Source organism: Labrus mixtus, chromosome 7 (assembly GCF_963584025.1).
Source record: "Labrus mixtus chromosome 7, fLabMix1.1, whole genome shotgun sequence".
NCBI lineage: Eukaryota > Metazoa > Chordata > Actinopteri > Labriformes > Labridae > Labrus > Labrus mixtus.
The window spans coordinates 1,627,041-1,654,603 of NC_083618.1; the positions used below are offsets into that span (position 1 = coordinate 1,627,041).

At 40.3% G+C, this 27,563-nt stretch overlaps 1 protein-coding gene across 1 annotated transcript in view; it reads left to right on the forward strand.

The window, feature by feature from the left end:
• The window catches only part of mdfi (MyoD family inhibitor), a 30,941-nt gene extending 3,724 nt beyond the window's left edge, over positions 1–27,217 (forward strand). Inside the window, exons 3-5 of the mRNA XM_061041996.1 lie at positions 10,397–10,534; positions 23,039–23,404; positions 24,522–27,217. Of these exons, the coding sequence (XP_060897979.1) occupies positions 10,397–10,534; positions 23,039–23,404; positions 24,522–24,775 (758 nt within the window). The 3' untranslated portion in view covers positions 24,776–27,217. The remainder of the gene's footprint in view (positions 1–10,396; positions 10,535–23,038; positions 23,405–24,521) is intronic.
• Positions 27,218–27,563: the final 346 nt, after the last annotated feature.

Consider the following 27,563-nt stretch of genomic DNA (forward strand, 5'->3'; position numbering starts at 1 on the left):
TTTGACTTACAAAAACTGGAACATTCCATGAAAATGTCTTCCACACCTTTCACCATTTTTCTGTTTCTAGTTTTCATGCTCGTAGCTAGCGAGCTAGTTGAAAAGATAATATGACCAATTCTCTGATTTCGCCCACCCCAGTTTCCTCAACAGTTCTGCTGCCATCTTATTCTTTAGCACTGAACCAAACCGTGCTGTTACAGTAATGTCTCAGTGTGTTATTTGACACATGCGTTAAAAAATCACAACGTGTGAACAAACACAAAAACAAACAACGTCCCCCTGACATCCTACGTCTGTACCTTTAACACAGAATGGGAGACGTAAAAAGATGTGTAACAGTTCAATCTTGAACAGGCTGAATGAAGGGGGCGTGTGATTGGTCAACCTCCTCCAATCCACATAACCAGACTTACAGTATGTACCCGTAGTCGAGGGTGAAGCTAGTCATCAACAGTTTGTATAAAATGTCATTGGGATGACACCAATAAGAAATGACTTTTAGTGCCGGTCGAGATGTCTTATCAAAACTATTACAGAATTTTCTATTGCGAGGTATTATTTGGGAAAATGGTTTCTTGGTAAGGTGATTTCTAATGCAGTGTCATGTTTCCCCACTTTTAGCAGAAGCTCTGCTACTCTGTATCCATGTCTAGCCGTGATGCTTTTTTTATCACACTATGTTTTGTGTACAGTAGGTTAGGGCTGGGCGATATGGACCAAAACTAATATCTCGATATTTTTTCGCTGAATGGCGATACTCGATATATATGGATATGTCTTTTATTAACAGTAAGTTAAGTTCAACATGTACATGAAAACAAACTACCTGTTTGTGAAGTTAATTCATTTTCTGCATAACATAATAAACACAGTTGTGTGTTTTGTTATCCATTTAGTTTGTTGAGTTTGGCTCAGAGAGAGAGAGAGAGAGAGGAGCAGGGTGAAGAGGGAGAGACAGTGACATGAGAAATAGGTGAACTGGCAGCTCTACAGAAGACGTATATAACGCTATTTTAATGCAACATGAACTACATCGATATTAACGATATTGTCCTACCCTATATCTGGATTGAAAATATATCGATATATCTTAAAAACTCAACATATCGCCCAGCCCTACAGTAGGTGCTTGCCCTGTAGAACAACAGCATGAACAGTCAAACCCAATATGATGCATGAACCCTACAACAAATAATGATTCTGTTAAATGTAATGTTCAGATTGTGTGACACCGAGTCAAATAGGGTTTTGATTAATACCTGTGAATTGTAGGCCATGTTTCAACTATATCAGTGACTTGTCAGCTTCAGCATGAGAGACAGTGAATCAGTGTATGGTGGGCCCTTCAGCCTTCTTTTCTTCCCCCCGTATTTGGCCTGTTTGTAGTCTTTTCTGCTTAAAGTGAAGGCTCAGCTGTGTCATTACAAGGCCATTGAATGTTGGTGTGTGTGTTGACAGATGTACGTCTCTTGCTGTTGTGAGTGTTGCTCTCACTCCGGCATGAAGATGCAATGAGCCTGTCTGTTTATAAAGGAACCTCTAACCACCACATGCTAGATTCCCTCATTCTCTTTCACCACTGGCATCTCTCTCACTCTATTTCCTCTCTTCCTCTAATTACCCACTTCCCTACTCTTGTCCAAGTTTATCTTTGTCTCTCTCTCTCTCTCTCTCTCTATAGGATAGAACAAGAGTTTATTTTTATTTTTGGAATAGTGGACGTGAGCAAATGTAAGATCTCTAGAGCTTTATTCAAAATTTGAATGACATTTTTATCAGTCTTTTGAACTACAGAGAGTTTAAGTTTCAGCTTATTGATGTTCACAGCAAAAAGACAACGGATGGCAGCTAACTTAGCCAGCATTAGCTTTTTAGTAAGTCAAATCTCAATACTGAAACTGAAAAAGTTAGATTGCCCCGTGAGCACTGTGAGTGTGTGAGGGCGTTATTGCGCTCTGGGCACTGACAACACTGAGCTACACTGGTTCTTATTGAAAATGTTTGATTTACTACCTACAATGTACTGACCTTAAGCACAGCAGTTAATACTAAATGTATCTATCTTTAGTATCTTTTGTTCATCCTCCCATAGAATAATTCCTCTGTCTATATCACACAGACCTTTTCTCTCTCTCTCTCTTTGCTTCAGTGTGAAAGAGCAACTCTTTGCCTTCTTGTCCCTTTTTGCTCCCTGAGGTTTGTTGAGGTTAGTGTCTAATTTGGTTTCTCACAGAGATTAAAATAGGAGCAATTTGAGGCATTTTTTACAGCATATTTGAATAAGAAAATGAGCATGCTTTTTTTCCCCCCCTTCACCACCTCGCAAACATTTGAGAAACTTTTGCGGCAACTGCTGCTCTGGTGGCCTGCTTTCTCTTTGTCTCTCACCAACTCCTGACTCATGTAGTGTCTCCAAATCCTCATAACCCATGCTCTATGTGGACAGATAGTGATGATACTTTCTTTTTAGACACCTGATGGCCTGTTACTGAACAGTTTCCGCCACCATGCAAGATCGTAGTGGTGCATCAAAAAGTGAATAAGAGTCATATTTTTCCTCTGTTGAGTGATTCCCAGCAGAAAAATACTTTGAACTGGATTTGTGGATAGCTATATTGCTATCATACCATAAGTGACACCTCTCAAAACGGTTCATGTTCATATCTCTATGTGTGTCACAGGATGTCGGTGAGTTCACACACTTTATTTTCCTGAACTCTGAATCTGGATTCTGAATTCTAATCCAGTTTGATTTAAGACCATGTGACTGTTCGTCCTCAGTTTCCTTACTTTCTAAAGAAAGTACATATCAAAGAATCAGACGGTGGTGTCCCTGTGTTAATGCAGCAGTAGGGTACAACCCTCATTTAGCAAAGCAGCTGTGCAGTTTTTTTTCCCATGGAACAAAAGGAATCTGTGAGACAAAGTAACACAATTAAATTCCCTTTAAGCCTTGTTCAACAGCAGACAGTTTTTGTCTTTAATGAGCTTACACTGCTCTATTCTCTCTGCAGCTATAATCTCTGATTTTGGCCATATTCCAGTACTGCACTCTCACAGCCCCTCTGTGCAATGTTCGGTTCGTGTCTGTATCTGTGTGTGTGTGTGTGTGTGTGTGTGTGTGTGTGTGTGTGTGTGTGTTCCTCTCCCTTTTGGCAGTACAGCAGTTAAACAATTGCCTTTCTTTTCTTTTTCCTTGTGTGATTGTCTTCTTGTTGAGGGATACAGATACAAACCATGTTGCTTTAGTCACATGCTCGTTCCCCTGTGTTATTTATCCTCCTTCCTGGTCAGCAGTTGTGTGTGGTTTCAATCAGTTCCAGTCATTACTGCTGGCCACAGAGTTTCTACTGCGTCAACTCCACTAACTCCGCTCTGCTGAACATTATTCTGCTCGGTTGCTGTTCATCTCACCTCATTGTGTCTTCTTTTCTAATTCCGATGCCTCTATATCTTTATCTACAGGTTTAGAGATGAGTCAGCAGAGTGGGAATTTGTGCAACCAATTGTGTCTTTATGAGGCTTGATAGTGCACTTTTTAAGTTGACCTGATACTGTACCCATGATTAAAATGTCCAGTTAATCTGCAAAGTGTTAGTAAAAACCATACAGAGTAAGATCACATTACTTCTATCACCATGTAAGAGCAGGAAAAATAGGGTAATTCCCTCTAAATTCTTCGCATGGTGGGTTTTTAAAACTAGAGGGATTTCTTTTAAAAAAAGGTTAAACATACTGTGATGAGTTTTCATGGAATAGACTGAAATGAATGCAGAGTCCCACTCAAGTCCGAGTCTTCAAGAAAGAGCTGAGTTACGAGATGGGCTTCAGTTGTCCCTTTTGACGTGTTTATTCGATGATGTTAAATGTTTCTAATCTGATCTTTAACTCTCTATTATCTGTGAGTCTCTCGGTCTGAGAGGGTGTGATGCTGTTAAAACACAGAGAGAAATTATATTATTAAAATGGCCCAACTAGTTACAAGAGTTTGACTTTAACAACAGCTGTATACTCTTTATGCAGCACATCAGTTTCATGCTCTGTATTGACACTAAATTGCATTTTCCCTATTAAATACATACATTCTAATTCACATAAATGATTTTGAGCAGTGCAAGCTTTTATGTGATGATGTATTATGGTGTATTGATTTGAAATGATAAGAGAAGATGGTAACAGAAAGGTGAAATGTTTCCATGTGTGCAGTGATGTCAGAGACATTTAAGCAGCAAAACAAAAAAAACAGTTTCAAACTGAACTAGAATTTGACAGGACAAAGGAAACTCCCCAGAAAGAAATGATAAACTTTCAACATCATAAATTAGATTTTGAACAGAGCTCTGAGGCAGTATAAGGAGGACCAGTGTTTCACTGCAAACTGTATCACTGTTTGAACCCTGCCTGACAGTGTGGGACCTTTTTTGGATGTGTAGGAAGCACATTTTATTTGTTAATATAAGATTCTGAATGATCAGCGCTGTGCGTCCTGCATGAATACGCATCACACTTGGGTGCCCTATCCATAGTTACATGACTGCAATATACGCATCACCATGACAGACGAACTTTGGCTGAAGAAGACGAGAATGCACGTGCAGGTGAACATGTGTCAGCCTTTTAAAAAACAACTAACAAAAGCACAAACACAGTCTCGTTCATTTAAAGCATTTGGACTCAGAAGATGAAAAGGAGGACTCTGTTTTATTTACTTATAAAGTCAGAGTCGAGTAACGAGTCGTGAAAATCAGGGCTTGAGTTGGACTTCAGTCCATAAACACTGCAATTAACATTTTTACTTTATACAGTATACTTGATTACTCTGAAAGAAATATACAGTAACTTTCACAATTCATAATGTAGATGATACAGTATGGCCATTGGGGTTGTTCTGCGGAACTTATTTTGACCGAATATTTGCTAAATTCACTAACACAGGCAGTATTATTTGGGCTGTGTTGAGTATTCTTGATTTCACTTCTCTACTTAAAGTCTTTCTATGTGATTTTTCACACTTAAATGTAATATAAATCAAGTATATCCTCTGAAAATAACTCTGTGAGTCATGACTGTCTACAATGGGTGTAACACCCGAGTCCCACTGTCTGTGATGTTTTCAGAGTTTTCAGAGTCCTATCTTCACTTTGTTTACATCGTCAGGACGGCCGGCTGACTCCTCCCCTCACGTATAAAAGTTGTTTAATTGAGGGACTAGAGAAAAGAAGAATAACATACTGTACTCACTGCTTAACTGTGTTTCTAGATCACGTTCATTTCAGGTAAATTTACATGCAGTGTGAAGATACAAGCATAATAAAGATCACTAGCATTAGCATGCTAATACAACAATGCAGCGCGAGTTGTTTTGGTTTCATGCTGGTGCTCAAGGGCGACATCTGCTGGATCAAAAAATCACATATAAAGCCTTTAAGTGTGTTCAAATAGTTCTTCGTCTGTGAATGAAAACTTTCAGTTATGAAGTAAGTCTAATAAGTTTCACCTGATTAACTCATCTGGCGCATTTTGGATGCCTGTTTGCCGCTGCCTGTGACTGGCGGGGTGCATATGTACTTGTGTGTCTTTGCCAAAGGGATGCACACACCTGAGAGACCTCCTTTTGTATACACATTAGAGGACTGTGCCTCGTCAGAAGTGTCAGTAAAGCTGTGAAACAGGATTGAGGTATTTTAAAAGGCAGCAGGTAAACTCAGCTCAGCGCTCTGTTCTCTGTGAAGCCACACTCCCACCTCAGAGATCATACCCAGAGGAACAGCATGCTGCGCTCCCCTTCAGGTGATGTAGGATATGTCACTTCATTTGCCGGCTCAAATACACCTACATTTGTCTTTGCGTGTGTATGTATTTGTTTTGTGTTCATGCCAAACATTACCCTGTGCGATCCGTATGTTTTTGCTTTAATAGTTGAGTATTTGTTTACAAGGAAACTGAAATTCCTCTTCATGGTCCCCCTTCAGGCCCAGTGACACGTGTGCACGCACAAACACCGTATAACAAACGCACTCAAACGTGCACATAAATGAACACACTTGCACAATCAAGCACGCACAAACAAATACACACACTCATCCACATGTGTAAACACACAGCCTGATCTCCTCAGCGGCTCTTGATTGCTTGGGTCTGATTTGAATTAGAGGCTCATCTTTCTCAGATCTCAGAAATGGCTCTGAGGTTGCGCGGTTTGGTGGTTTGATGCTGATGCCAACACACAATTGGTTGAAGGCCTGTTTGGATGGCACTGGGGGGGTTCGGCAGGGATGTGTTTAGCTCAAACAATCGTGGTTTTTCAATGTTAACGGAGAGAGCTTTGACAGAATCACAAGGCCTACACTCTTTAACCCATGGTGCTCCATTAGCTTAGTCTGAGAATAGAAAGCACACAAATAGAGTGATGTATAGAGCGTCTCAGCTGGATAGGTGGTTGAACATAAACTTAGTAGGAAGGTGCAGGTCTCTTATGGCCATTTTAGATCTTTAATTATTAACTCCTTTACTTCTGATTGCACATGTTTTAATTGATTTTGTTTTTAATACTTTTTATTATCTGTTTGTTGGTTTTTAAATGATTTTGTTTATCTATGATGTATATATATATGTGTGTGTATGTATACAGTATATGCATATACTTATATGTGTATGTGTACATATGTATATGTATGTTTGTTATTTTTCATTGTTTATCCTGCTCGACGTCATTGTAAATGAGGGCTATGCTCTCAATGATTTTAGAGTGTAAATGAGAGACATAATAGGTGTGATGTAGATACGTATTTACAAACCTATGTATTGCATATCTCCGTGGACCGATTGACTTGGATCTTCAACTTTGAAATCGGTTACAGACTCATATTGTTTTTTTTCTTTATATGATATTCTGTGCTCATAATACTTTTTTCTTGAAATGAATGTTGTGGAGTCCTGGACCCTAAACTTTAAAACAAGGTCCTGTTACTTTCCCAAAATTTTGCTTACTCAGGTTTTGTTTGTGGCTTTGGTAATGATGATTGTCCCCAAAAAGAAGCTTCCAGAGAAAGAGACCAAAAAAAAAACATTTGACAGAGAACGAGTTTAAACAATAGATGCCGTCTAAAGGATTGTTTTTATTATCATTGTATTGTTGAAATAAAAACACATAATACATAATCACGGAAGGAAAAAAAAATTACAGGACTATATGCATGGCTGACTAGCAGCATGGCCCTACGGCTGAAAACAAGAGAAGTTAGAATCTTTGAAACCTCTTTAACCCTATCAGACACACACACACACACACACACACACACACACACACACACACACACACACACACACACACACACATCTATAAACTAGACATTTGGCAGCATCAGGGGTAACAGTTCTCACTCATGTTTTTCATATCTGAAGCCAGCTGATTGAGACTAATGGATGCAACATGGGCCATAGAAATGATTTCCACATGCAGGAGACGAACAGAGTGTATGTGGAGAAAATGGTACATTGGTGTGTATATACTGTATGTGTTTTTAGTGTGTGGTGCATGTGTACAGGTATGTGTGTGTGGTGTTTACGTGCCAGTGTCTGATAGAACGGAAATACAGGAAGAACTTCCCATCCCTGCAGGTCCTGTTGACAACGCCTCAAAGTTGACATGAACAGAAATTCCCCTTCACACAAAAAAGCTCACACACACACACACACACACACACACACACACACACACACACACACACACACACACACACACACACGAATGAAAGTGTAAGCAAACTCCTATCCCCCCCAATGCTTAAAACACTGATCTCCTTCAAGGTTAGACCGCCTTACATAACCAAGCCTTTCAGATCAGTAACTTTGATATTTAACTTGTTTATATAGAAAATAATAACATTTCTAAAGGAAAATAGTGTTCATTCAAGTTTTATTTTAGGGTCTTTCTGTTTAGCTATCCAAGAAATAAGATAGCTTTACAGTACTTTGTACAAGTTAGTTTTAGCCAAGTCATTAGATTAGAAGTCATCAATATGCATTCCTGAAGTACTGATAGAGCAACCAATCAAAAATACTTTATTAATTCCATATCATCGATATAATGCTGAAACATATGACTTACCTGTAGGTGTTCTGAATACCTTACAGCAAATAGTCCTTGCCCACATTGATCAAGCTGCTACCTCACAGCTGTCATGTTACTGGTGGGAAAATACTGATAAATGTTCGACGTAATATAAAGCAGAAAGTCCGAGGTTATGAATAGACGTAGGTTTATATTTTTGTTGGTAACTCTACAGACTTTGAATTAAGTACTTTTTCAGCCCTTAGTTATTTGACTTTTATCTTCTTTTAAAGATTTCAGACAGTGGATAGAGTCAGAAACAGGCGAGTGTCATGGGGGGGAACGGAGCCAGGTCGAACCCAGCCGCTCCGCTTCGAGGACAACATCCTCTGTACACGGAGCATGCAAACTAACTACTGTTTAGTAGCAAAAGAAACTTACGGCAGGTCCAAGAAAAAGTTTGCAAATTTTGGCACCAGTCGTTAGCTCACGTTTTGCAAAATCAGAAAATGTATTTATATTGAAATCGATCATCAAGACATAAATCAATCAAAGCTAAGATTTGAGAGCTTTCTTCATTGCCCGTCCCTTTCAGATAGACACAGTGCACAAAAGAGCAACACAAAATGTACAAGGCGATTTAACAACCATGTGGCAATGCTACACTTGTTGTTTTACTTGATCAGATATGACTTACTGGATGTTAGTCATTGTTTCAATAAGAGAGTGTAGTTTACAGTCATTGTCAGTGAGTAAAACACTAATCATCCTGAAGGTTTCTCACCGAAAAATGCAAGAAAAAACTAACTAGAATTATTAAACATGCAACAAAAATCACCGGCACTACCCAGATCCAACTGTCAGAACTTTTCATGCGAGCAGCAGAAAGGAAAGCAGTCTGCATCACTCAGGACCCTTCACACCCCCTTCACCACTCGCTTCAGCTGCTCCCCTCAGGCACTCGTTTTAGAGTACCACTGGTGGAAAAGAAAACTTACAGAAACTCTTTTATTCCTACTGCAATACGCATTTTAAACAAGGCTAGATAAGCATTGTTTTGTAAATGCTTTGCATATGTGTTTTTACCTATTTAGGGTACTTTGAGCTATTTATGACCTAATGTGAGTGTTAGTGTGAATGTTTGTATGTTTTCATGTTGAGCCTCAACAAAAGGTAATTTTCTGTCACAATGTGATAGACAATAACATTTTTTGAATCTTTAAATCTTGAAGGTTGTGAGGGAATTATTTAGAACTTTTAAGTAGGTATACGACAGTTTGCATTTTAATATACACAACATGCTCCTCCATTGTAGTCAAATATCTGCAGTCTTCATGTGTGTAACCTCCACTAAAGTTTCCCTGATATTTCGCACTTCATTTTCACATCACTCAAAGCTTTCTTGCTAACTTTTTCATTCAACGCTCCACAGCTGAGTAACCTTTGAATGGATATATTATACATGCTATAAAGTTTTGACAAATATGTGAAAATATTTATTTGTAAGAGTGGAGAGGAAATGTGAACTGGAGACCAAAAGTGAGAGAGGCAGGGGACAGGAAAGAGAGGACAGATAGAGAAGTGAGCCGTAGTAGATAGAGTAAATAAACAGAGCCGGGAAGTGTTGAGTCCACGCACAGGACGTGGTTTGGTGTGTGTGTACGTGTGTGTGTGTTTATCAAACCCAGGTGGCTCCCATTTGCCCAGGAATGAGTCTGCACCTCTCAGAGGCCCAAGCCTGCCCCGCTTTGAAGGCCTCTATATGTGTGTGTTCGTTTGTGTGCATGTCTGTGTGAGTGTGTGTGTGTGTGTGCATAATAACAGCTTCATTAGAGCACTGCATGGTGCCGGTGAACACATAAAACACCCAGACACATATTTGCTCAATGTATATTATGTGTACATCCTCTTATGTGTTCATTTCACACAAACACAAATACACACACACATTTACCCTCAAACACACAGACCTACACATATTTCAGGTTTCACGCACGCACACAGAACCCTAAACAGTCCCAAGGGGTCGGATTTAACTGCTTCCAGATGCACGTTCAGGACAGAGCGCAGAGCAACACATAACAGACAAAATCTTCTGCTTTGTTGAAGTCAGCAGAACTACTCGCTTTAAATTAATTAAGTGCTGCTGGATGGGAAATGACATGGGAGTAGACAAGTTTACCCCAATTGGGAAAACAGCTTGTTGCTGATAGTTTATAATATCCTCATGGAAAGCAGCTGCAGCTTGTTCAGGAAAGGAAAAAACATTTAACTTTGTGGTCAAATAGAAAAAATCAATTAATCAATTATATGTGTGCATCTGTGTTTTTTGTCTTTCAGATGTGGCCCACATTTACACTGAGCCCCTCATATTGAGGTTAAATGGCACCCAGGAAAAGTTGCGAGGCGACCATGGGGACAAGTGTAACGGCGTCCTGTCACACTCAGAGCTCACAACACCCAGCAGGAGTATCACATGTGAGTAAACACCACCCCCACACACACATTCACACAAAGAGACACTCACTCAGAAAGGAGAGAGAGCGATTTATTTCCATTACAGATCACTTGATGAGTCACATTGTCCTGACCTTTAACAAATACATTCGCACACCCTGAAGAAATAGGTCAGGTGATCGTACACACAGACAGAATATCTACATTGTAAACTAAAGAGGTTAAGTTTCTGATTTCAGACTACAAGCAAGTTTGCACCCAAATGAAACACATTTTGGACCCTCTGTGCCTCCCTACATGTTATTCTCTGTCTGACTGCTGTTGAGACGGGGATTGTTAGTGTGTTACCATGACCACTCGATGGTAATTGTGAGTGACGCTGGAAAATTTACTTCAATTTCCCGGTCTAAATTAATTATTTAAGGTTCATTTGACAACCTGCAAACAGTCCAAACAAAGTAAATCCAAAGTCTCTGGTTTGAAGAGAAGGGCCAGTAATTCAGTAAAACATTTCATTGAGTATTTCCGTCTTTGTGAGTAGTCAAATGGGTTTCTTGGATTTTGCATTCTGGTCACTTACAGTACGTGGATTGGTAACACAGGATTGGCACATTTCAGTTACTTTTGTTTGTCAACAACTTTTGGTCAAGAAAAGAGTATTGTGTTTTAGGGACTGATTGATGCATATTTTAGAAATCCTTTTTAAATTAGCTAGTTAGAAGCTGTAAGTCAGGATAAAACCTTCTTTAAGGTTTATTTTGGGGCTTTTTGGGCTGTTATTTAAGAGACAGGACAGTGGGTAGTCAGAAATCAGGGAATGACAGAGTGGGGAATGACATGTGGGAAAGGAGCCACAAGTCGGATTGGAACCTGGGGCTGCACGCTTTGAGGACTGTAGTCTCTGTACATGAGGAACACGCACTAACCACTAGGCTACTGGCGCCCCAGGCTGAAGCCTTCTGATACAGCCTGAAGAAAGTTTACAGGCCCAGAGCTCGGGGGTGGGTTAATGTTACATTCCGCCCAAAAAAAGGTGACAGCAAAACATTTGATTTCTAGGGTTCTCCTGGCCATTGAGAATCATAATATGGACGTGCATTTGAAGGAAAAGTACAATTCAAAAGTCACTACAATAGTTTTGATGAAATTTGAATGAAGTGTTTGACACTCAAAAAAATTCTGGGAGAGGACCAGAAGAACCATTTTTTATTTGAAACAACTTTGCTCGCAAACCCTGCAAATGAACGTCTTACGTTACAGCTCCTCTGCTTCAGGCGAGGACGCCAGGGATTGGGCCAGAGCACTCAACTCGCCGCTTCATTGGCGTATATCCACTGAAAAGTGGGCTTGCCTGTAGGTTATGCAATAGGTGACATAGCCTCAATGAATGCACATGATTGGATAAACTAGGCAGTCCCTGGACTCATTTGCATAGAATAGAGCTCTGTTTCATTATTGTCCAGCGAGCGCGCCAGAGCCAGCTCTCAAAACTCGATGCAAAGATCCCAAAGATTACTGCGTGGCTGCCTCTTTGGCCCTCCATTGGAAATTAATAAAAAAGCGTTGAGATGCTATCCGTCGTCAGAATAGGTGGAGCTGTATGGTTAGGGTATAATTGAATTAATAGCCGTTTTCACATATGCACTCTGGATAATATCTAGATATTTACAGGAGGACTTCTCCGGAGATTCTCCCGACCTAGTCGTTCACATATGCTCCTCACAGCGGGGGACTTTCCCTGTCAGAGGGGAGGGGTCTCCTGAGGTAAGACATGACTTAAATAAACAACGAGGAAGTAGCGACCGTAGCAACAGAGTCCGCTACACGACGTTATAATGAGAATATTTGTCTTTATATCAATGCTATGTGTAGTTCAATGGAATGACAACATCCACAAAAGAGAGGAGAACAACATACTGACGAACAGAAGACAGAATGCAGCCGTTTAATTACGTGCACGGAGATCGTAGTGGTCGCGTGCAGACACTTTAGCCGGTCACTGTATATAAAAGTCATTCTCTTTCTATTGGCTCGAGTTGAAATCTCTGGAGTATATGCTGCTGTTCAGACATCAGCTCACTCGGATTTTCTGTGGATAAAATACTAGGGGTCAATTTCAAGAACCTGCTGGTAGACTAATCTCTGGAGTTTTTCAGGAGATTTCTGTATGTGTGAAAAGGGTTCATGTTTCATGCAGTGGTGAAACAGATCACAGTCGATCTGTGATCCACTGGAATCACCCACCACGGTGGGGCCACACTCGATATAAATGAAACGAATAAATGTACTATGTAGAGCGAGTGAGTGACAGTGTTTAAGTAGTGAGGGTGGATGCCATGGAGATCTGCTGTACAGAAAGGGAGATAGATTGGTCTTCAATTGGACAAAAATAATTCTGATTTGAGAATCGAACTACACAGTTTAAGTGGACGCTACAAAAATGTATTGGATGCATGACTCTTAATATGCATCAAATATTTAATCAGAATAAAACCATTTTGCTCAAAGCTGTCCTGCCGGTCTAATCTGCGCAAAAATGCAGCAGACGGAGCTGTTCCTTCCTGTTAACAAAAATAAAAATGTGCTCTAACTTGTGAGAAATGTATCTCTGTTCTTTGGTATGTCAGCTACATGTTTCTGTCAATATGCGTGTGTCAATAAAGTTTTTCAAAGCACACCAGAGTCGCAGTACGTCAAGTTGACTCTGTTGTAAACAAACATCGCTGTTGTTGCTACACGTCTCTAGATATTGCCCCTCAACTTTCCCCCTCGCTGTGCGCTCTCTCACGTCCGTGACTCTGGATGTCTGTATTTAATTTGAGCATTTCTTACTTTTCTTCTTCTTCTCTTCCTAATTAAGCTGAAAGCTCAGCGGTACATAAACTGCGCTGCAATCGATAAACAGGGGGAGAGAGTGAAAGTCTGCAGGACCCCTCAGACACACAGTTAAAGAGAGGCGCAGGGACATGTGAATTGAGAAGTTTACCCTAACCACGAAGACACGAACGGATCAATCGTGTACATGGATATTGATCTTAACAAAAAAATTGGCATAAACAACCCCTCTCTCCTTTCCCAATGAGCTGGATTGGATCACTCTCTTCCAATTGATGTGTTTACATGTGTTTACATGTTTTTATTCTGACCCGGTTTTCATACCGATTACTTGTGACCATGTTGACAAAGCTAGTGTCTCTGCATTCATCATGCAGGTATCAGCTTATGGCTGCATATCAAATGACTCAGAAACTTAATGTTAGTAACTTTAGTCAGTAAACCTAGCTCAGAAAAATCCATTACAGAGCGCTGTGTTCAATCCTAAACGCACACTTCACAGTTTGTTGTTTTGTGTGACAGGGGCAGCCTGTGCACAGGCACACAGCTAAATGAACTGTATGTTTGTTGTCACATTTCATACTAAGGGGATGACGATTCATTTGGAAGAGCCTTATTCCACTGCCAATCTCACAGTCAAACACCTGCTTATAACACAAGGATCATTCCATTCCCGCTATATGGGGGTGCTCAATATCTAATTTTACAAAGATTTATAGGTTTTCTCCAAATAAATCATTAATCATATCCTATTTTTTTTTCCGCATAAATATCAACGTATTTATAATTTTAATACAATTCTTCCTTTTAATCAGTCTCCTTAGTGTGTGCATGAAGAAATTATCCCGAGTTGTTGATTTAAGCAGGAAATTCCACCAGTTCAGAATTTCATTGGCTGCAAGAATCTACAGTCCTTGGCTATTAAAGGCTAGGAACAGTGAATGAAAGGTTATAAATGGCAAAATGAGGTGTCAATGGAAAGGTTAAAGTAAGGCCTTCATTCCTTTAGCTTTGTTTTTAATAGCAGCTTAGTTTTTTCAGTGTGATAAGTTTGTTTCAATGCTATGTGAAATGATATTAACAATGCTATTGAAAACCTTCTCCACCAAAGCCCTCAAACGAATAGCTGAGAGCCAGAAAAATATATAAAGTCCTAGTTAATATCATAGATTAATGTCATTTACATGCAACCGTGGGTCAAATGATGACTTGTACTTGATCCTACTTGTTGATTAGTGAAAGCGCTTGTCAAAAGAAGCCCCAATTCTAACATTATTTCAGAATCAGAATCAGAAATACTTTATTAATCCCAGAGGGAAATTCGATTGTTACAGTTGCTCCAAAATATACAATATAGCAGTAGAAATATAGAAATACAAATATTAATCAAATAGAATAGGAATGTAAGTAAGATATCAATAATAGGTACAAGAAATATTTACAGGAATAAGAGTCAGATGGAATATATGCACACATTATCAAGATTATTGTTTGTTTCAATATTGCACTTCGTTAACATGAGACATATTATGATTGGTGGGGGGGATCAGTCTGGCACTGAATGTGCTCCTGTGTCTGACCAGCACATCGTGGAGTGGGTGGTAGACATTGTCCAAGATGCAACGCAACTTAGTTAGCATCCTCCTCTCTGACACCACCGTCAGAGAGTCCAACTCCCCCCCCCCCCCCCCCCCCAGGAGTATGACAACACCTGGAAGTCCTCCGTCCAAAGTCATATCACCACCCATTCGCCTCACTCATATTATTAAGCCCAATGTTACGTCGAAGCCAGAAAGTCACTCCAACATTCTGTATCACAGCCAAATGTTTCACAGGAATGCTTAGTCATTATCGAACCACATTTATCACCAATGCTTTCAATCAAGTTTGAAAAATAAGTAGAATCTAAACCTTTTTGTTAAAGTCTTTCTATGTGATTTTTCACACTTAAATATAATATAAATCAAGTATATCCTCTGAAAATAACTCTGTGAGTCATGACTGTCTACAATGGGTGTAACACCCGAGTCCCACTGTCTGTGATGTTTTCAGAGTTTTCAGAGTCCTATCTTCACTTTGTTTACATCGCCAGGACAGCCGGCTGACTCCTCCCCTCGTGTATAAAAGTTGTTTAATTGAGGGACTAGAGAAAAGAAGAATAACATACTGTACTCACTGCTTAACTGTGTTTCTAGATCACGCTCATTTCAGGTAAATTTACATGCAGTGTGAAGATACGAGCATAATAAAGATCGCTAGCATTAGCATGCTAACACAACAATGCAGCGCAAGTTGCTGGATCAAAAAATCACATGTAAAGCCTTTAAGCTACTTCTTCTAGGATTTATTCACTTTGAAGACTGAGCCCTGACAATAACAACACCCTTAAAACTCTGACAAAGTTTTCTACATAAGAGTGCTGTCAACGCCCACCAATAGTCTCAGTTTGTCCTTCTGTCATTCAAAGAAAAGGAGAAATGGTCTCAAGGAACGAGGGATAAAGGGATACATTGAGGAGCTGGAGGAGGATTGAGTAAGCTGACATCTGAGCATGTGTTAGAAAACTGGGAGCATTCTTCCTGGAATCCAGGCCAGGGCCAGCCGTGGGTGACATGCACAAACACACAAACCTGCCTCGTGGTAACAGTTAGTTTGCGGTAACTGAATAACCAGCCATTTGGGCAGGAAGTGGATAAAGTAGGTGAATTTGGGGTGTTTTGAGTTGAGTAGGTGTGTGTGAACGTTTGCTGTATCTTGCTGCGTTTGTGCCTCTACCTGTCCTGTTTGCGGCGTGTGCTATTTTAGATTTTTCTTCTCTTGCTCTCAGCTTTATTTTACATCCCAATAAAACCCATGAAACCCACTGGCTCCATATGCCGTGCAGGGAAGGGTTATGCAACTCCAGTAGGCTTGGACAAAATGTACCGCCATGCACACCAGTTCTTACTGGCTTTGTATTCCTCCTCCCTTCATCCATAGCTTCCTCTGTTTTAACTTACACAATCACACGTGTTCATGGGACTTAAACCACAAACTAAAACTCCCTTTTCTTAGGTGAAACAAACAGCTTTGCCTGCCTGTTCACATAATGACATGCTCGCCTCTGCCATGGTTTTTTGTGTATCTTCTGCGAGTCTTGTAAACTGCTATCATCCTTGCCTGCTGTTTAAACACAGTCTGTGTCATCTGCAGTCAATCAATCAAACATCATGCGTGTCTCTGGCTTCATAATGAGTGTGAAGAAAAGAAAAAAAAAGAGATCTTTGACTCAGGCCTGTGGTGAGGTCATGGCTGCGTGACATCTGTGATAGTGTGTTTGTTAGTGAGAGGGTGAGAAAACAGAAGCAAAAACAAATCATTCCTCAGCGCCGTATGTTCAGTCTCGCAGTGATGACATCAGAGCTGTAGTATGCGTCTGGCCCCGGGCCGATGACAGGCTGTCTGAGAACAATGTGCAGAAAAGAGTTGTTAACACGACCTGATCAAGTGCACACACACAAAAACACATCCTGCTTTGACGTCACAGTCACAGCAGGATCCACATGTTCACAGCTATTTAACTGCTTTCATAATCAGGACTAAAAGGGAAACAATGACATGTTGTTTATAACTGACAGCGTCACAGTAGCATTTTCTATCATCATTTTGTATCAGTTGGAATATTTTTGAACGTACACCAAACAGAAGGTAGAACTTTTTATGTGTATAAAGTCAAGGTCATTTAATACTGTGTGACTATAATGCTGAGTGGAGCTGTTTGTTGTTTTCTTGTCGTCTTTGGGAGGGGTGTGCAGTGTGTCGTTGGTGGGACATCTAACAGGGATGTGACACTGTTATGAAATTGTTTTCAATCCTTCATCCTCTGAGTTTATCCTCTGATTCTTGAGCTGTCTTCCTTTGGATTTTCTATCTCTTTTGTTGGTCACACTTACACACATTTACTGTCAGATGGATTCCAGTGACACAGAGCTGAGTATTGGGAAGTCCACAGTGTGGGTGTCACAGGGGTCACGTCAGGGGTCATGTGACCAGGAAATGATTTGTTGATGTCTCAGATCAGAGATTACTGTTGCTATCTGTCATGTTGTTCTTGAAAAGCCTGCTGTAGTTTCCTCTTTTCTTGGAGGTTTAGTTTTTAGCTCCAAGGAATTTACTCACTATGCCCAATCGTTTGTCAGGTGAAGTGAAAGAAAACTGAAAATGATTACGTGCATTTCTTCTAGTAAATAAAAGCTCTTCTTGAAACATGTGCAGGCAAGATCACATCAGTTCCCTTCAGTTAAATGTTTGAGTGCCGAGGTAGATGGATCATATTTGTTGAATGCACTTATTTTAAAGCTAAATTAGAGTATTGTAGAAATCTACTTTTGATGCTGTTGATTCCATTTTTTTTAACAATTGAAAATTTACCTTAGGAAGTTTAAAAAATATATTAGTAAAACAAATCAAATCTATAATCAATTTATGATAAAGACTGCAAATGTGCTGTGTGTGTGTGTACCAGAAGATGAAAAAACAACAACACATTCCAATGATTCTTTTTCAGCTTTGAGCTTTGCATACCCATCACAGTGTATTCTGTAATTAAGACCCTGGTCAACGCTATCAAGTAGATTGTAATTATAGAACCCCCGCCCCCCACACCATTTACTGCAAACTTTTCTTGCTAAAGACTATTGTGTCCTTTAAAAATAGAAACACCATTTCATAAGAGGTTAACTAAGGTTATTGTCTGTTTGAAATAACGATGATTGATGGGGTTTAAACTTCCTCAAAGGCTTAACTGAGATCTAGAATCACCACTTTGAGAAGTGCAGATCTGCACTTTGCCCTCAGGGGCTACAACAAGCTCACACAACAGAACCTGAAAACCAAGTGAAACATGTCCTGTTAACATCCCAACTAACACTCACAAATCAGAGCTGCCTGTCGTGGCTCTGTTTTGTTTAATGTCTCTGTTGCTTTAAAGTCTTTCTATGTGATTTTTCACACTTAAATGTAATATAAATCAAGTATATCCTCTGAAAATAACTCTGTGAGTCATGACTGTCTACAATGGGTGTAACACCCGAGTCCCACTGTCTGTGATGTTTTCAGAGTTTTCAGAGTCCTATCTTCACTTTGTTTACATCGCCAGGACGGCCGGCTGACTCCTCCCCTCGTGTATAAAAGTTGTTTAATTGAGGGACTAGAGAAAAGAAGAATAACATACTGTACTCACTGCTTAACTGTGTTTCTAGATCACGCTCATTTCAGGTAAATTTACATGCAGTGTGAAGATACGAGCATAATAAAGATCGCTAGCATTAGCATGCTAACACAACAATGCAGCGCAAGTTGTTTTGGTTTCATGCTGGTGCTCAAGGGCAACATCTACTGGATCAAAAAATCACTTATAAAGCCTTTAAGTACTGTTTGGTAAAGCTGCTTAACTAATTATATTAGATCGTATCCAATAATAAACTGCCCAATGAGAAACCTTCACATGCATTTTAGGATTTTTTTTGCCGGTTGTAGATTTTTTTAATTGACACCACTGATGTCAATAATCCATCAAAGTTGTTGGGATTATCCAAAATTATACAATTAACAAATTTGACATGGTCGAAAAACAAGTATAGGGAACCTATTTGACCAACTGAAGTCCACTATTCACTTTTAAATACTGCCATGAACACACTGACATGAATGAAGCAAATTCTATTGACTGACACCAAACTGAAGGATCAAAGTGACTCTTTTTTATTTTTTTACCTAAATGTTGTGGCACTCTGTTGAAAGTAACAAACATTAACCTATAATTTACCTAAAAGATGAGTCACTCAGTTTTTCTTTCTTGGCCTCAATTTGAAGCAGCATCTGACTGAACTCAACATGTGCAATAACATGCAGTGACTGGATGCAATTTAACAAGCTTCATTAGCAATTTCCCCATTTTTATAGCCTAAGTAGAAGACATTTTGGCTTTAGCCAACAGTAAAGAAACAACACAACTATGCAAGGAAAACAAATAGGAGGAATTCAGTGGGAAAGGTTTTGAATTGTTGTGACAATAAAGCTTTTTGAGGACAATCAAGTGTAGCCACATTATTTTTTATTTTCATCCCCCTGTGGCATCCATCCTTATCAAAACAATGAGAGAAGCAGTCAGAATTTGCAGTGAGGTTTTGCTCTTTGTTGTTCAGTTGTTGGAGCAGAAGGTTTTTTAGATTGGACACCAAAAGACACTGTTGTGCTTGAAGATGCAAAAATAGGATATTTAATTTCTCAAACATCTTTTTATCACCTCCTTTTTTCTTCACTAATAAAGCTTTATTTGGGAGTGCATTTTCCCCCCAAAAAATGCATTTTTTATGCATTTTTAACGGCTTAAATCTTGTGTTCCCCACTTTCAACACTTTGACCTACATAGACAGACAAACTTCAGCGGAGGAGACGGCAGGATAAAGCAGCTGGAACAGAGACAGACAGACTTCATCATCGTTCTGGTGACTCATTGGAGCAGAGGATAAGTAGAGAGGGAGAGATGAACAGCCGGGCTCTGGTCTGAGAGGGAGGTGTGTAAGTACAGGGTAGCTGAGAGACGCCAGGAGAGGAGGAAGGGGGGAGGGACGGGAGGGTGTGTGAATGGGGTGGGGGGCTGTGTTACTGCATTCAACTGATGGTAACTCAAGTGTAGTTGCTCCTTTGCTGTACACAGCTGCAAAGATATGGATCTAAACACACATGTTAGCAGAGGTGGTTGGACCCCCAGTGGCCTACACTGCTGTGTTGTGCCAGACACACTCACTCACACTGTGCGGTTGCCCAATCTCATCATGTTAATCCCACAGTCATTTAGCTCTGCATCTGCTGTTATTTTTAACCAGCTCCCACTGCTGAATCATTGTGTTTATGAGTCACGCCCATGCATCCTTCTTGTCCAAAATATCCACAAGCAGCAACCCGTTTCTCCAACTTTGTTCACTTCATCTTCTCAAATGATCTCAGACAAAGAGACCTTCTGTTTTATGTGTGTGTGTGTGTGTGTGTGTGTGTGTGTGTGTGTGTGTGTGTGTGTGTGTGTGTGTGTGTGTGTGTGTGTGTGTGTGTGCATGTATACGAGTGTGTGTCCGCACGTGCCCTTGAATGCATATATTTGTGTGTGTGAGTCTGTGAGTAGGCCTAAACCTCAAGCTCTGTTTGGAGACAGTCCTGACTCCCCCGTCTCTCTTTCTGTCTGCCAGATCCGCCTATGTGCTGTGTTCACACTGTACTCTCTCTCTCTCACACACACACACACACACACCACAAACTCACCAGACGTATGAATGCCTCAACAAGTCACAATGCAGACCTAGAAAGTACAGAAAAACTGTTCACAGCTCCCCCTCTTCTCTGTCTAATCCCCTTCTTCTCTTACTGACCTACATCCTATAGCCAGCTCAGTTTTGAAAACAGAAAAAAGAAGAGGAAAAAGAAGACATCGAAGGGCATAAAGCATAGGGGGGGAAATCAAGAAAGACATACGTCGAAGTATGTATTGACTTTTGACATACTTTACAGGAGAAACTATGGCTCTTTCTCAGTTGTCCTGCACATTCATGCACGTCTACACACTCTCACTCTCACCCTGCAGCCTGCCAAACATCTGGAGCAAAGTTAGAAAACGCTGAATGAAAGAATCTTTAATAACACTGGATTGGTTGTGTGACCACGGCAATCAGCCAATCCAAACAGGTCCTGGACGGGTTATCTGTCTCCGAGCGGTTATCGGACGAACGCTTTTATAGCCAGTCGTGTTTCATAGCGAGAGCTCGGGACCACACTCTGTGTGTGTGTGTGTGTGTGTGTGTGTGTGTGTGTGTGTGTGTCTGTGTCTGTGTGTGAGGTCGAGAGATTCTACTTTGATTTTCTCTTGGTCTGCTTTACCCTGTTAAGTCTCACCACACCTCTCCACTCCATATGCTTTTAGGTCAAGAAAATATTTAGGGCCTCAATAGGATGGTATTAAATACTACCATAATATATAAAAACCAGGCTCCCATTTTATTCTTCTTTTCAGGGTGTGTGTTTGCTTTGGCAAGTGTAGGTGAGCTTTTCTGCCCCCCCCCCCCAGTTAGTATGTGGAGGTAAAATACACCAAGTGATAAAGTGAGCCAAAATGAACAGAAGTGCATTTGCTCAAGGTTTTTTTTTTCTTTTTTTTTAAGATATTCTATATTTTGTATCAAAACTGCATTCTTCCTAAATCTCAGGTTAGAGGATGGGTTTTTCCAGAGACAAACACTTTTCCTCGTTTTCTCTCTCCACACTCTCTTTATCCCGTCTCCTTTTCTTGCTCTCTCTTTGTAGTTGTGTAAGAGTCTAGACAAGTAGGATCAGGGGTCAATTCAGTAAATGCAAAGCTATTCCCATGAGCTGTTGCCTTTAGGGTTGGGCTTTGTAATGGGACTCTATTACCCAGAGGCTCCTTCTCCATGAGGCTGCATAAACACAAGTCCACTCACTGTGAGAGGCTTCAGGGCTGCTCAGGGATCAGCAGTATTGTTCACATATACAAATGTGCATGCTAATACACTCGGAGGCACAATATGAACACATGTCAATGCCATGAATATATTTTTTAGAAATGGTTCAAGAATGCCCAGAACTGGAAGCTAGACCTTTGATCAGACTCACCATGGCTGCAGAAGCCTCATTTTGCTTCAGCTGAACTTTGCATTAAAAATCAAAATAATGGAAAAGTGTTTAACAAAGAAGTAGCTCTTAAAAATAAATCTCTAGTACATATAGAAGGATAGGATGTCGTCAAACAGAACTATAGGGCTGGATTTTATAACTCAAGTTATCAGCAGTTTTTGAACATTGAAGTACCCTATCAAGAAGATATTTCTGTACTCAATTCTAGTTCCATCTTCTCAAATGTTAGAATTTGTGGAATCCATTCAATTTTGTATATTTGAATATATTTGTGCTTAGGAATATTGTTCAACAAATATAGAAAGAAAATCAATAGATCAGTTGAGCAGGAAAAGTTAATATTACCATATTCTCAGCTTTACAATACAGTACATTTAAAACTAGCAAATACCAAGTGTAAGCAGTTTCTTTGTCTTCTTCTTGTATGATTTTCATGCACACAAAGTGCCCAACCCTCATGAGCTTATAAGACACCAAAGAATTCAGTTGCAGTGGTTCACATTAACATATCATAACATTACAAAGTTGCCAGCTCCTGTCACAGTTCAGTCTTAAACAACGTGTTGTGTCTTTTTTCCCCAGGCTTTACAAACAAAATCTGCTATAACAAAGGTTCCTTTTTTAAAACACAACTCAAGTTTTTCATAATCTTCTAGCCAAAAGAAATCAACATAAATTGAAGACATTCTTTTAAAAAGAACATCCCTGATGTCAGCGTACATCGGGCAGTAAAACAAAAAGTGAATCTCGTTTTCAGTTTCTCCTAACTCACACAACAAACAAACTCGGTCTTCCTCTGGAATGGCATTAAACCTGCCGGTCTCTAAAGCTAAAGGCAATGTTCCTGAACGTAGCTGAGCGCAGAGGGATCTTTGTCTTTTGGTTAAATTAAACTTAGCATAGGCTTCTCCACTGTAGCAATCCATTATGAGACAGTATGTTCTTAGTTTTTTTTTTTTTCCTGTATTGTGTCCCGTTGTAAATAAATGTTTTTTCTGTCCCTACCAGCACAACCAGCAGCCAGATCCACGCCCGTCCACCTCACCCAGCCATGTCGGACGCAGCCCGGCAGCCAATTACGCAACGGAGCCAAGCACCACGCGAACACACACTGCTCTCACACGCACTGTCCGCAGCACACGCCTCACAAACACGCCCTCCAGTCCAACGGGGTCAGGAACGGCGGCCCTCACGCGCATCCCAAGCTGGGCTCCCTCCCCAGAGGCGGATCATCGACCTCCTCGTCCTCGTCGGCAGGACCTAAACACAGCAAAAAACTGCAGTCCAATCCGTCCATCACCTCCCAGAGCAGCAAGAGGAGCAAGAGCAGCTCCAAGAGCAACAGCTCGCAGATCCCCACGGAGGCACAGGATGGTGAGACACATACAATGACAGAAATGGAGGGAAGGGGCAACAACAATCTATAAAATTAATCAACAAAAAAGGACTTAAAGGCTTGACATGCGATTTTTTGATCCAGCAGATGTCGCCCTTGAGCACCAGCATGAAACCAAAACAACTTGCGCTGCATTGTTGTGTTAGCATGCTAATGCTAGCGATCTTTATTATGCTCGTATCTTCACACTGCATGTAAATTTACCTGAAATGAGCGTGATCTAGAAACACAGTTAATCAGTGAGTACAGTATGTTATTCTTCTTTTCTCTAGTCCCTCAATTAAACAACTTTTATACACGAGGGGAGGAGTCAGCCGGCCGTCCCAACGATGTAAACAAAGTGAAGATAGGACTCTGAAAACTCTGAAAGCATCACAGACAGTGGGACTCGGGTGTTACACCCATTGTAGACAGTCATGACTCACAGAGTTATTTTCAGAGGATATACTTGATTTATATTATATTTAAGTGTGAAAAATCACATAGAAAGACTTTAAAGGACCCAGTTTAAAGTTTGTATTTGTACCCGCTCCGACTTTGTCTTGTAAATTGCATTAACACATCTTTACAAAATGCAAAGATAGTAATAAAATGTAAGAACCTTGTTATTCTTTTAGTCGCCAGCGCATCTTTTCATGGCTTGAGTGTTTGTGTCAACTTTTTTTGTCTTTAAAATGCAGAAGGCTACTCGTGAAATCTAGAGACAATCTGCAAATAGTGTTGTGTTTGTAATTACCAACACAAAAAAAGAGCAGAGTGATTGGGCAGAGAGGTTATGATGACAAGCTTTTGTACCAAGAGGGATTAGGTAAAACTAGAAATGTGTTTTATTTATCGCCTATTAATGAGCACATGATGTTTTACGTTAGTGTGCCACCGGGACATTTTATTGTGAACCAACATTTCTGGTTCATCAAAGTTACTACATGTTTCTGCAAAAGTCTGTGTCACTCTTATGTCAAACATATTTTTATTACATGTAAAAGGTTGCATAGAAAAACGTGTGAAATAAAGCAGAAAGATACAAACCAGATAGATTAGACAAGAATGATGAGTGGTAAGTGATTCGATCCCTCTGTCTGTCTTTCTCTGCAGACTGCTGTGTTCACTGTATTCTGGCCTGCCTCTTCTGTGAGTTCCTGAGCCTGTGCAACATTGTTCTGGACTGTGCCACCTGCGGCTCCTGCGCGGGGGACGACTCGTGTTTCTGCTGCTGCTGTGCGTCAGAGGAGTGTGGCGACTGTGACCTGCCCTGTGACATGGACTGTGGCATCATCGACGCCTGCTGCGAGTCTGCAGACTGCCTAGAGATCTGCATGGAGTGCTGCAGCCTTTGCTTCTCTTCCTGAGGGCCCTTGGTCGTCGTCTTTGTTGCCTTGGATTCTGTGGTTTATACTATATTGGCTGGCCTAGTTGGCTCCACATTATGTCTAATGTTTCTTACAGGGTTTGCCAAGCAGGAGATGTGCTAACGCTGAGAGCAGTCACTGCTGAATTCTTCCTCCTTTATCGATCAAACCGCAGGACAGAAGCGCTCCCCCTGCCTTGTATTTGCTGTTGGTTCATCGCTACACAGCTGGGTGTACCGTGCAGAGTGAGTTCCAGCTGTGGTCCACAAGCGTCTGCAGGGCTGTGCAGATCTGGGTCTTTTGGACCCTCACAGAACGAGAGCCATTATCACAATGGAGCCCCTGTGCCGTCTAAATGACTGGAGCTCTCCAAGCATGAAAAATGACCTCCAAAGGCAAATGAGAAAATGGCTCCATTTAACCGGATTTTAGTGTTTCTGTAGATAAGAGCAGCAGCATAATGGGAAAATGGACGCTCAGATCTCAGTAGAAATGTAGTGTGTCCTCCTGTCCTTGGCAAGGTTAAAGTCTTCCAGTTTGATTGCGTACAGTGGCCTTAGTGACACACACACACACACTCAAAGTGGAAGATGTTGAATCCACTGCTGTCTTTGTTATTCATGCAATGCACAAGATAGAGAACCATTAATGGTGGCTTGTGGCAATATTACAGAAAAGTTTCTTTTGTTAATATACATCTCACTTAATGGACTTATTCAGAGAAGAACCAAAAGAAGATGGGTCCAATTACACGAGTACCGCAAGTGTTGGACATCACAGAGCGGACGCTTGATAACATCCATCATTGACACTTTCTCGACTTTAACATGTGAAGGGAGAGAGCTCTTAATCCAAAGTCTCTCCTCATTAAACGTTTCATATCCAATGTGCTTTTTGTTTATTCCGAGGGGCCTTGACTGTTTGAAATGAATGGTCAGAACTGTTAAAGGGTTGGCAGAGGGTTGGAAGGCATCATCTCTTCTTCAATACATTTCACTCTCCTTTTTGTCCCTCTTGCTATGTGAACAAATGGCCTTGGCTTTGCTTGAGGCCTGAATTTTCAAGTACATTCCTTGCCTTTATTAATCCTCGTTTTGTAGATTTTTAGTTAAGATATTTGCATTTCTCCTCCAATGTGAAAATCACATTTTTGTGTTATCAGGTTTGGCTTGGCTCTCTGTAAAGCAGACATTGCTCTACATCTGATTTAATTCCATGAGTGAAAATCTCATGACATTATGCTGAGTTAGATCCATGTGCACAAAGTATGAATGGTACGCTTTTTGATAACAGCCCCTCATTCTTATTTGCTCAGATTCATCCCCCTCTCCAACCCAGTACCTCTTCAGATGTCTCCTAGATCTGCAATACTTTTTTGTTTCTATGTAATACCAAAGAGTTTTCTATTACTGGACCATGGTTTCTAGATTTTAATCGTACATTTAAGGTTTTTCTTTTTTTTTTTGCTATGCTTATGTGGCTGTGGTTAATTAATCCCTATTTTAAGGGCTGTAATATAACACTGTTAATGAAAAACACACACTAAAGCTGTAACTCAACCTGATAACACCAAAGTTTTTAGAAAAAACAACAACAAAATAATGCAACTTGAGGAGATGTAATGTCTCTTTATGTGTGTTTACTTCAGGTTGGACATGTTACAGACATATTTAAAGTAGAGTGGGACACATCCTGGAGAGCCCTGGAGAACGATGCAGTTCTTCACATTGCATAGAGATTTATAAAGGGAGAACTGCATTGTATAACGGTATGAAATAAATGTGATAACAATGTCAGTTATTTGGTTTAAAAGGTTTTTTGCAAGTGCAGATGTAGACGCTTCATTTAAGAACCTGTTCTCTGTCACCAGTCAAAAAGAATAAGTGTGCAATTTTTTTATAAATATCTCAATGTAAGGTAGACCAAAAAAAAAAGTCTTAAACCAAAATGAAAACTTTCCTTACAACACTGTATAATAATATTATAGGTCAATCAATAGAGTTTGATACAATGAGCCTGTAAGTGATAGTTAGCTACGGAGTCATCAAGCCAATGTAAACCCTGGTGATGCCCCGGCTCGTGTGTATGTGATAGGGTAGGTTAGGTCAGTTCAATCATATCTGTGTTGTCACTACTTGACTAGCTAGCATATCCTGAGCCTGGGTCTGTTGAAGGTTACAATGCTGTTTGGGTGTCATATAGTAAGTCTTGTAACTTATCAATAGGGAATAAGGGCATAAATGGGATGAGGGGTTTCTTAAGGGAGTGCTTATCCTTTCATTAGGGCACAATTAAAAAAAATAAACTCTTCTGTTGACAATGACACATCTACGCTGCCTGTGAGCTGTCCGTTTTCAATAAACATTTCCTTTTCTAAAATGCTAACACAAGCCGGAATCTGAGTACACATTATAATATGTTTCCTATTGGCCCATTTTACTACTAAAACAAAAGGTTCACTGTTTTTCAACAAAACCCGATTGACATGTTGTTTCCTATCATTTATGACTTTGCACAACCACAACTTCACTCACTCCAGGTCAGGTTTCAGAATTCTTACCGCTCTGCTGCAGCGTCTTACTCGACTCGCAGAACCCAAAAGTCCTTCAAAACAAGGATAAAACCCAGTTTATTAAATGTGAAGCTCACAGTCAGACAGGCTTACCTTTGAGCTCAAGCCTTTCTCTCTGTTGAGTTTGTCTTATTTTGCTCAAATTCCTGTCTCCAGCACTGATGTAACTGGAGAAATAAAGTCAACACAAATCTAATCGTGTGACAGACAGCAAGG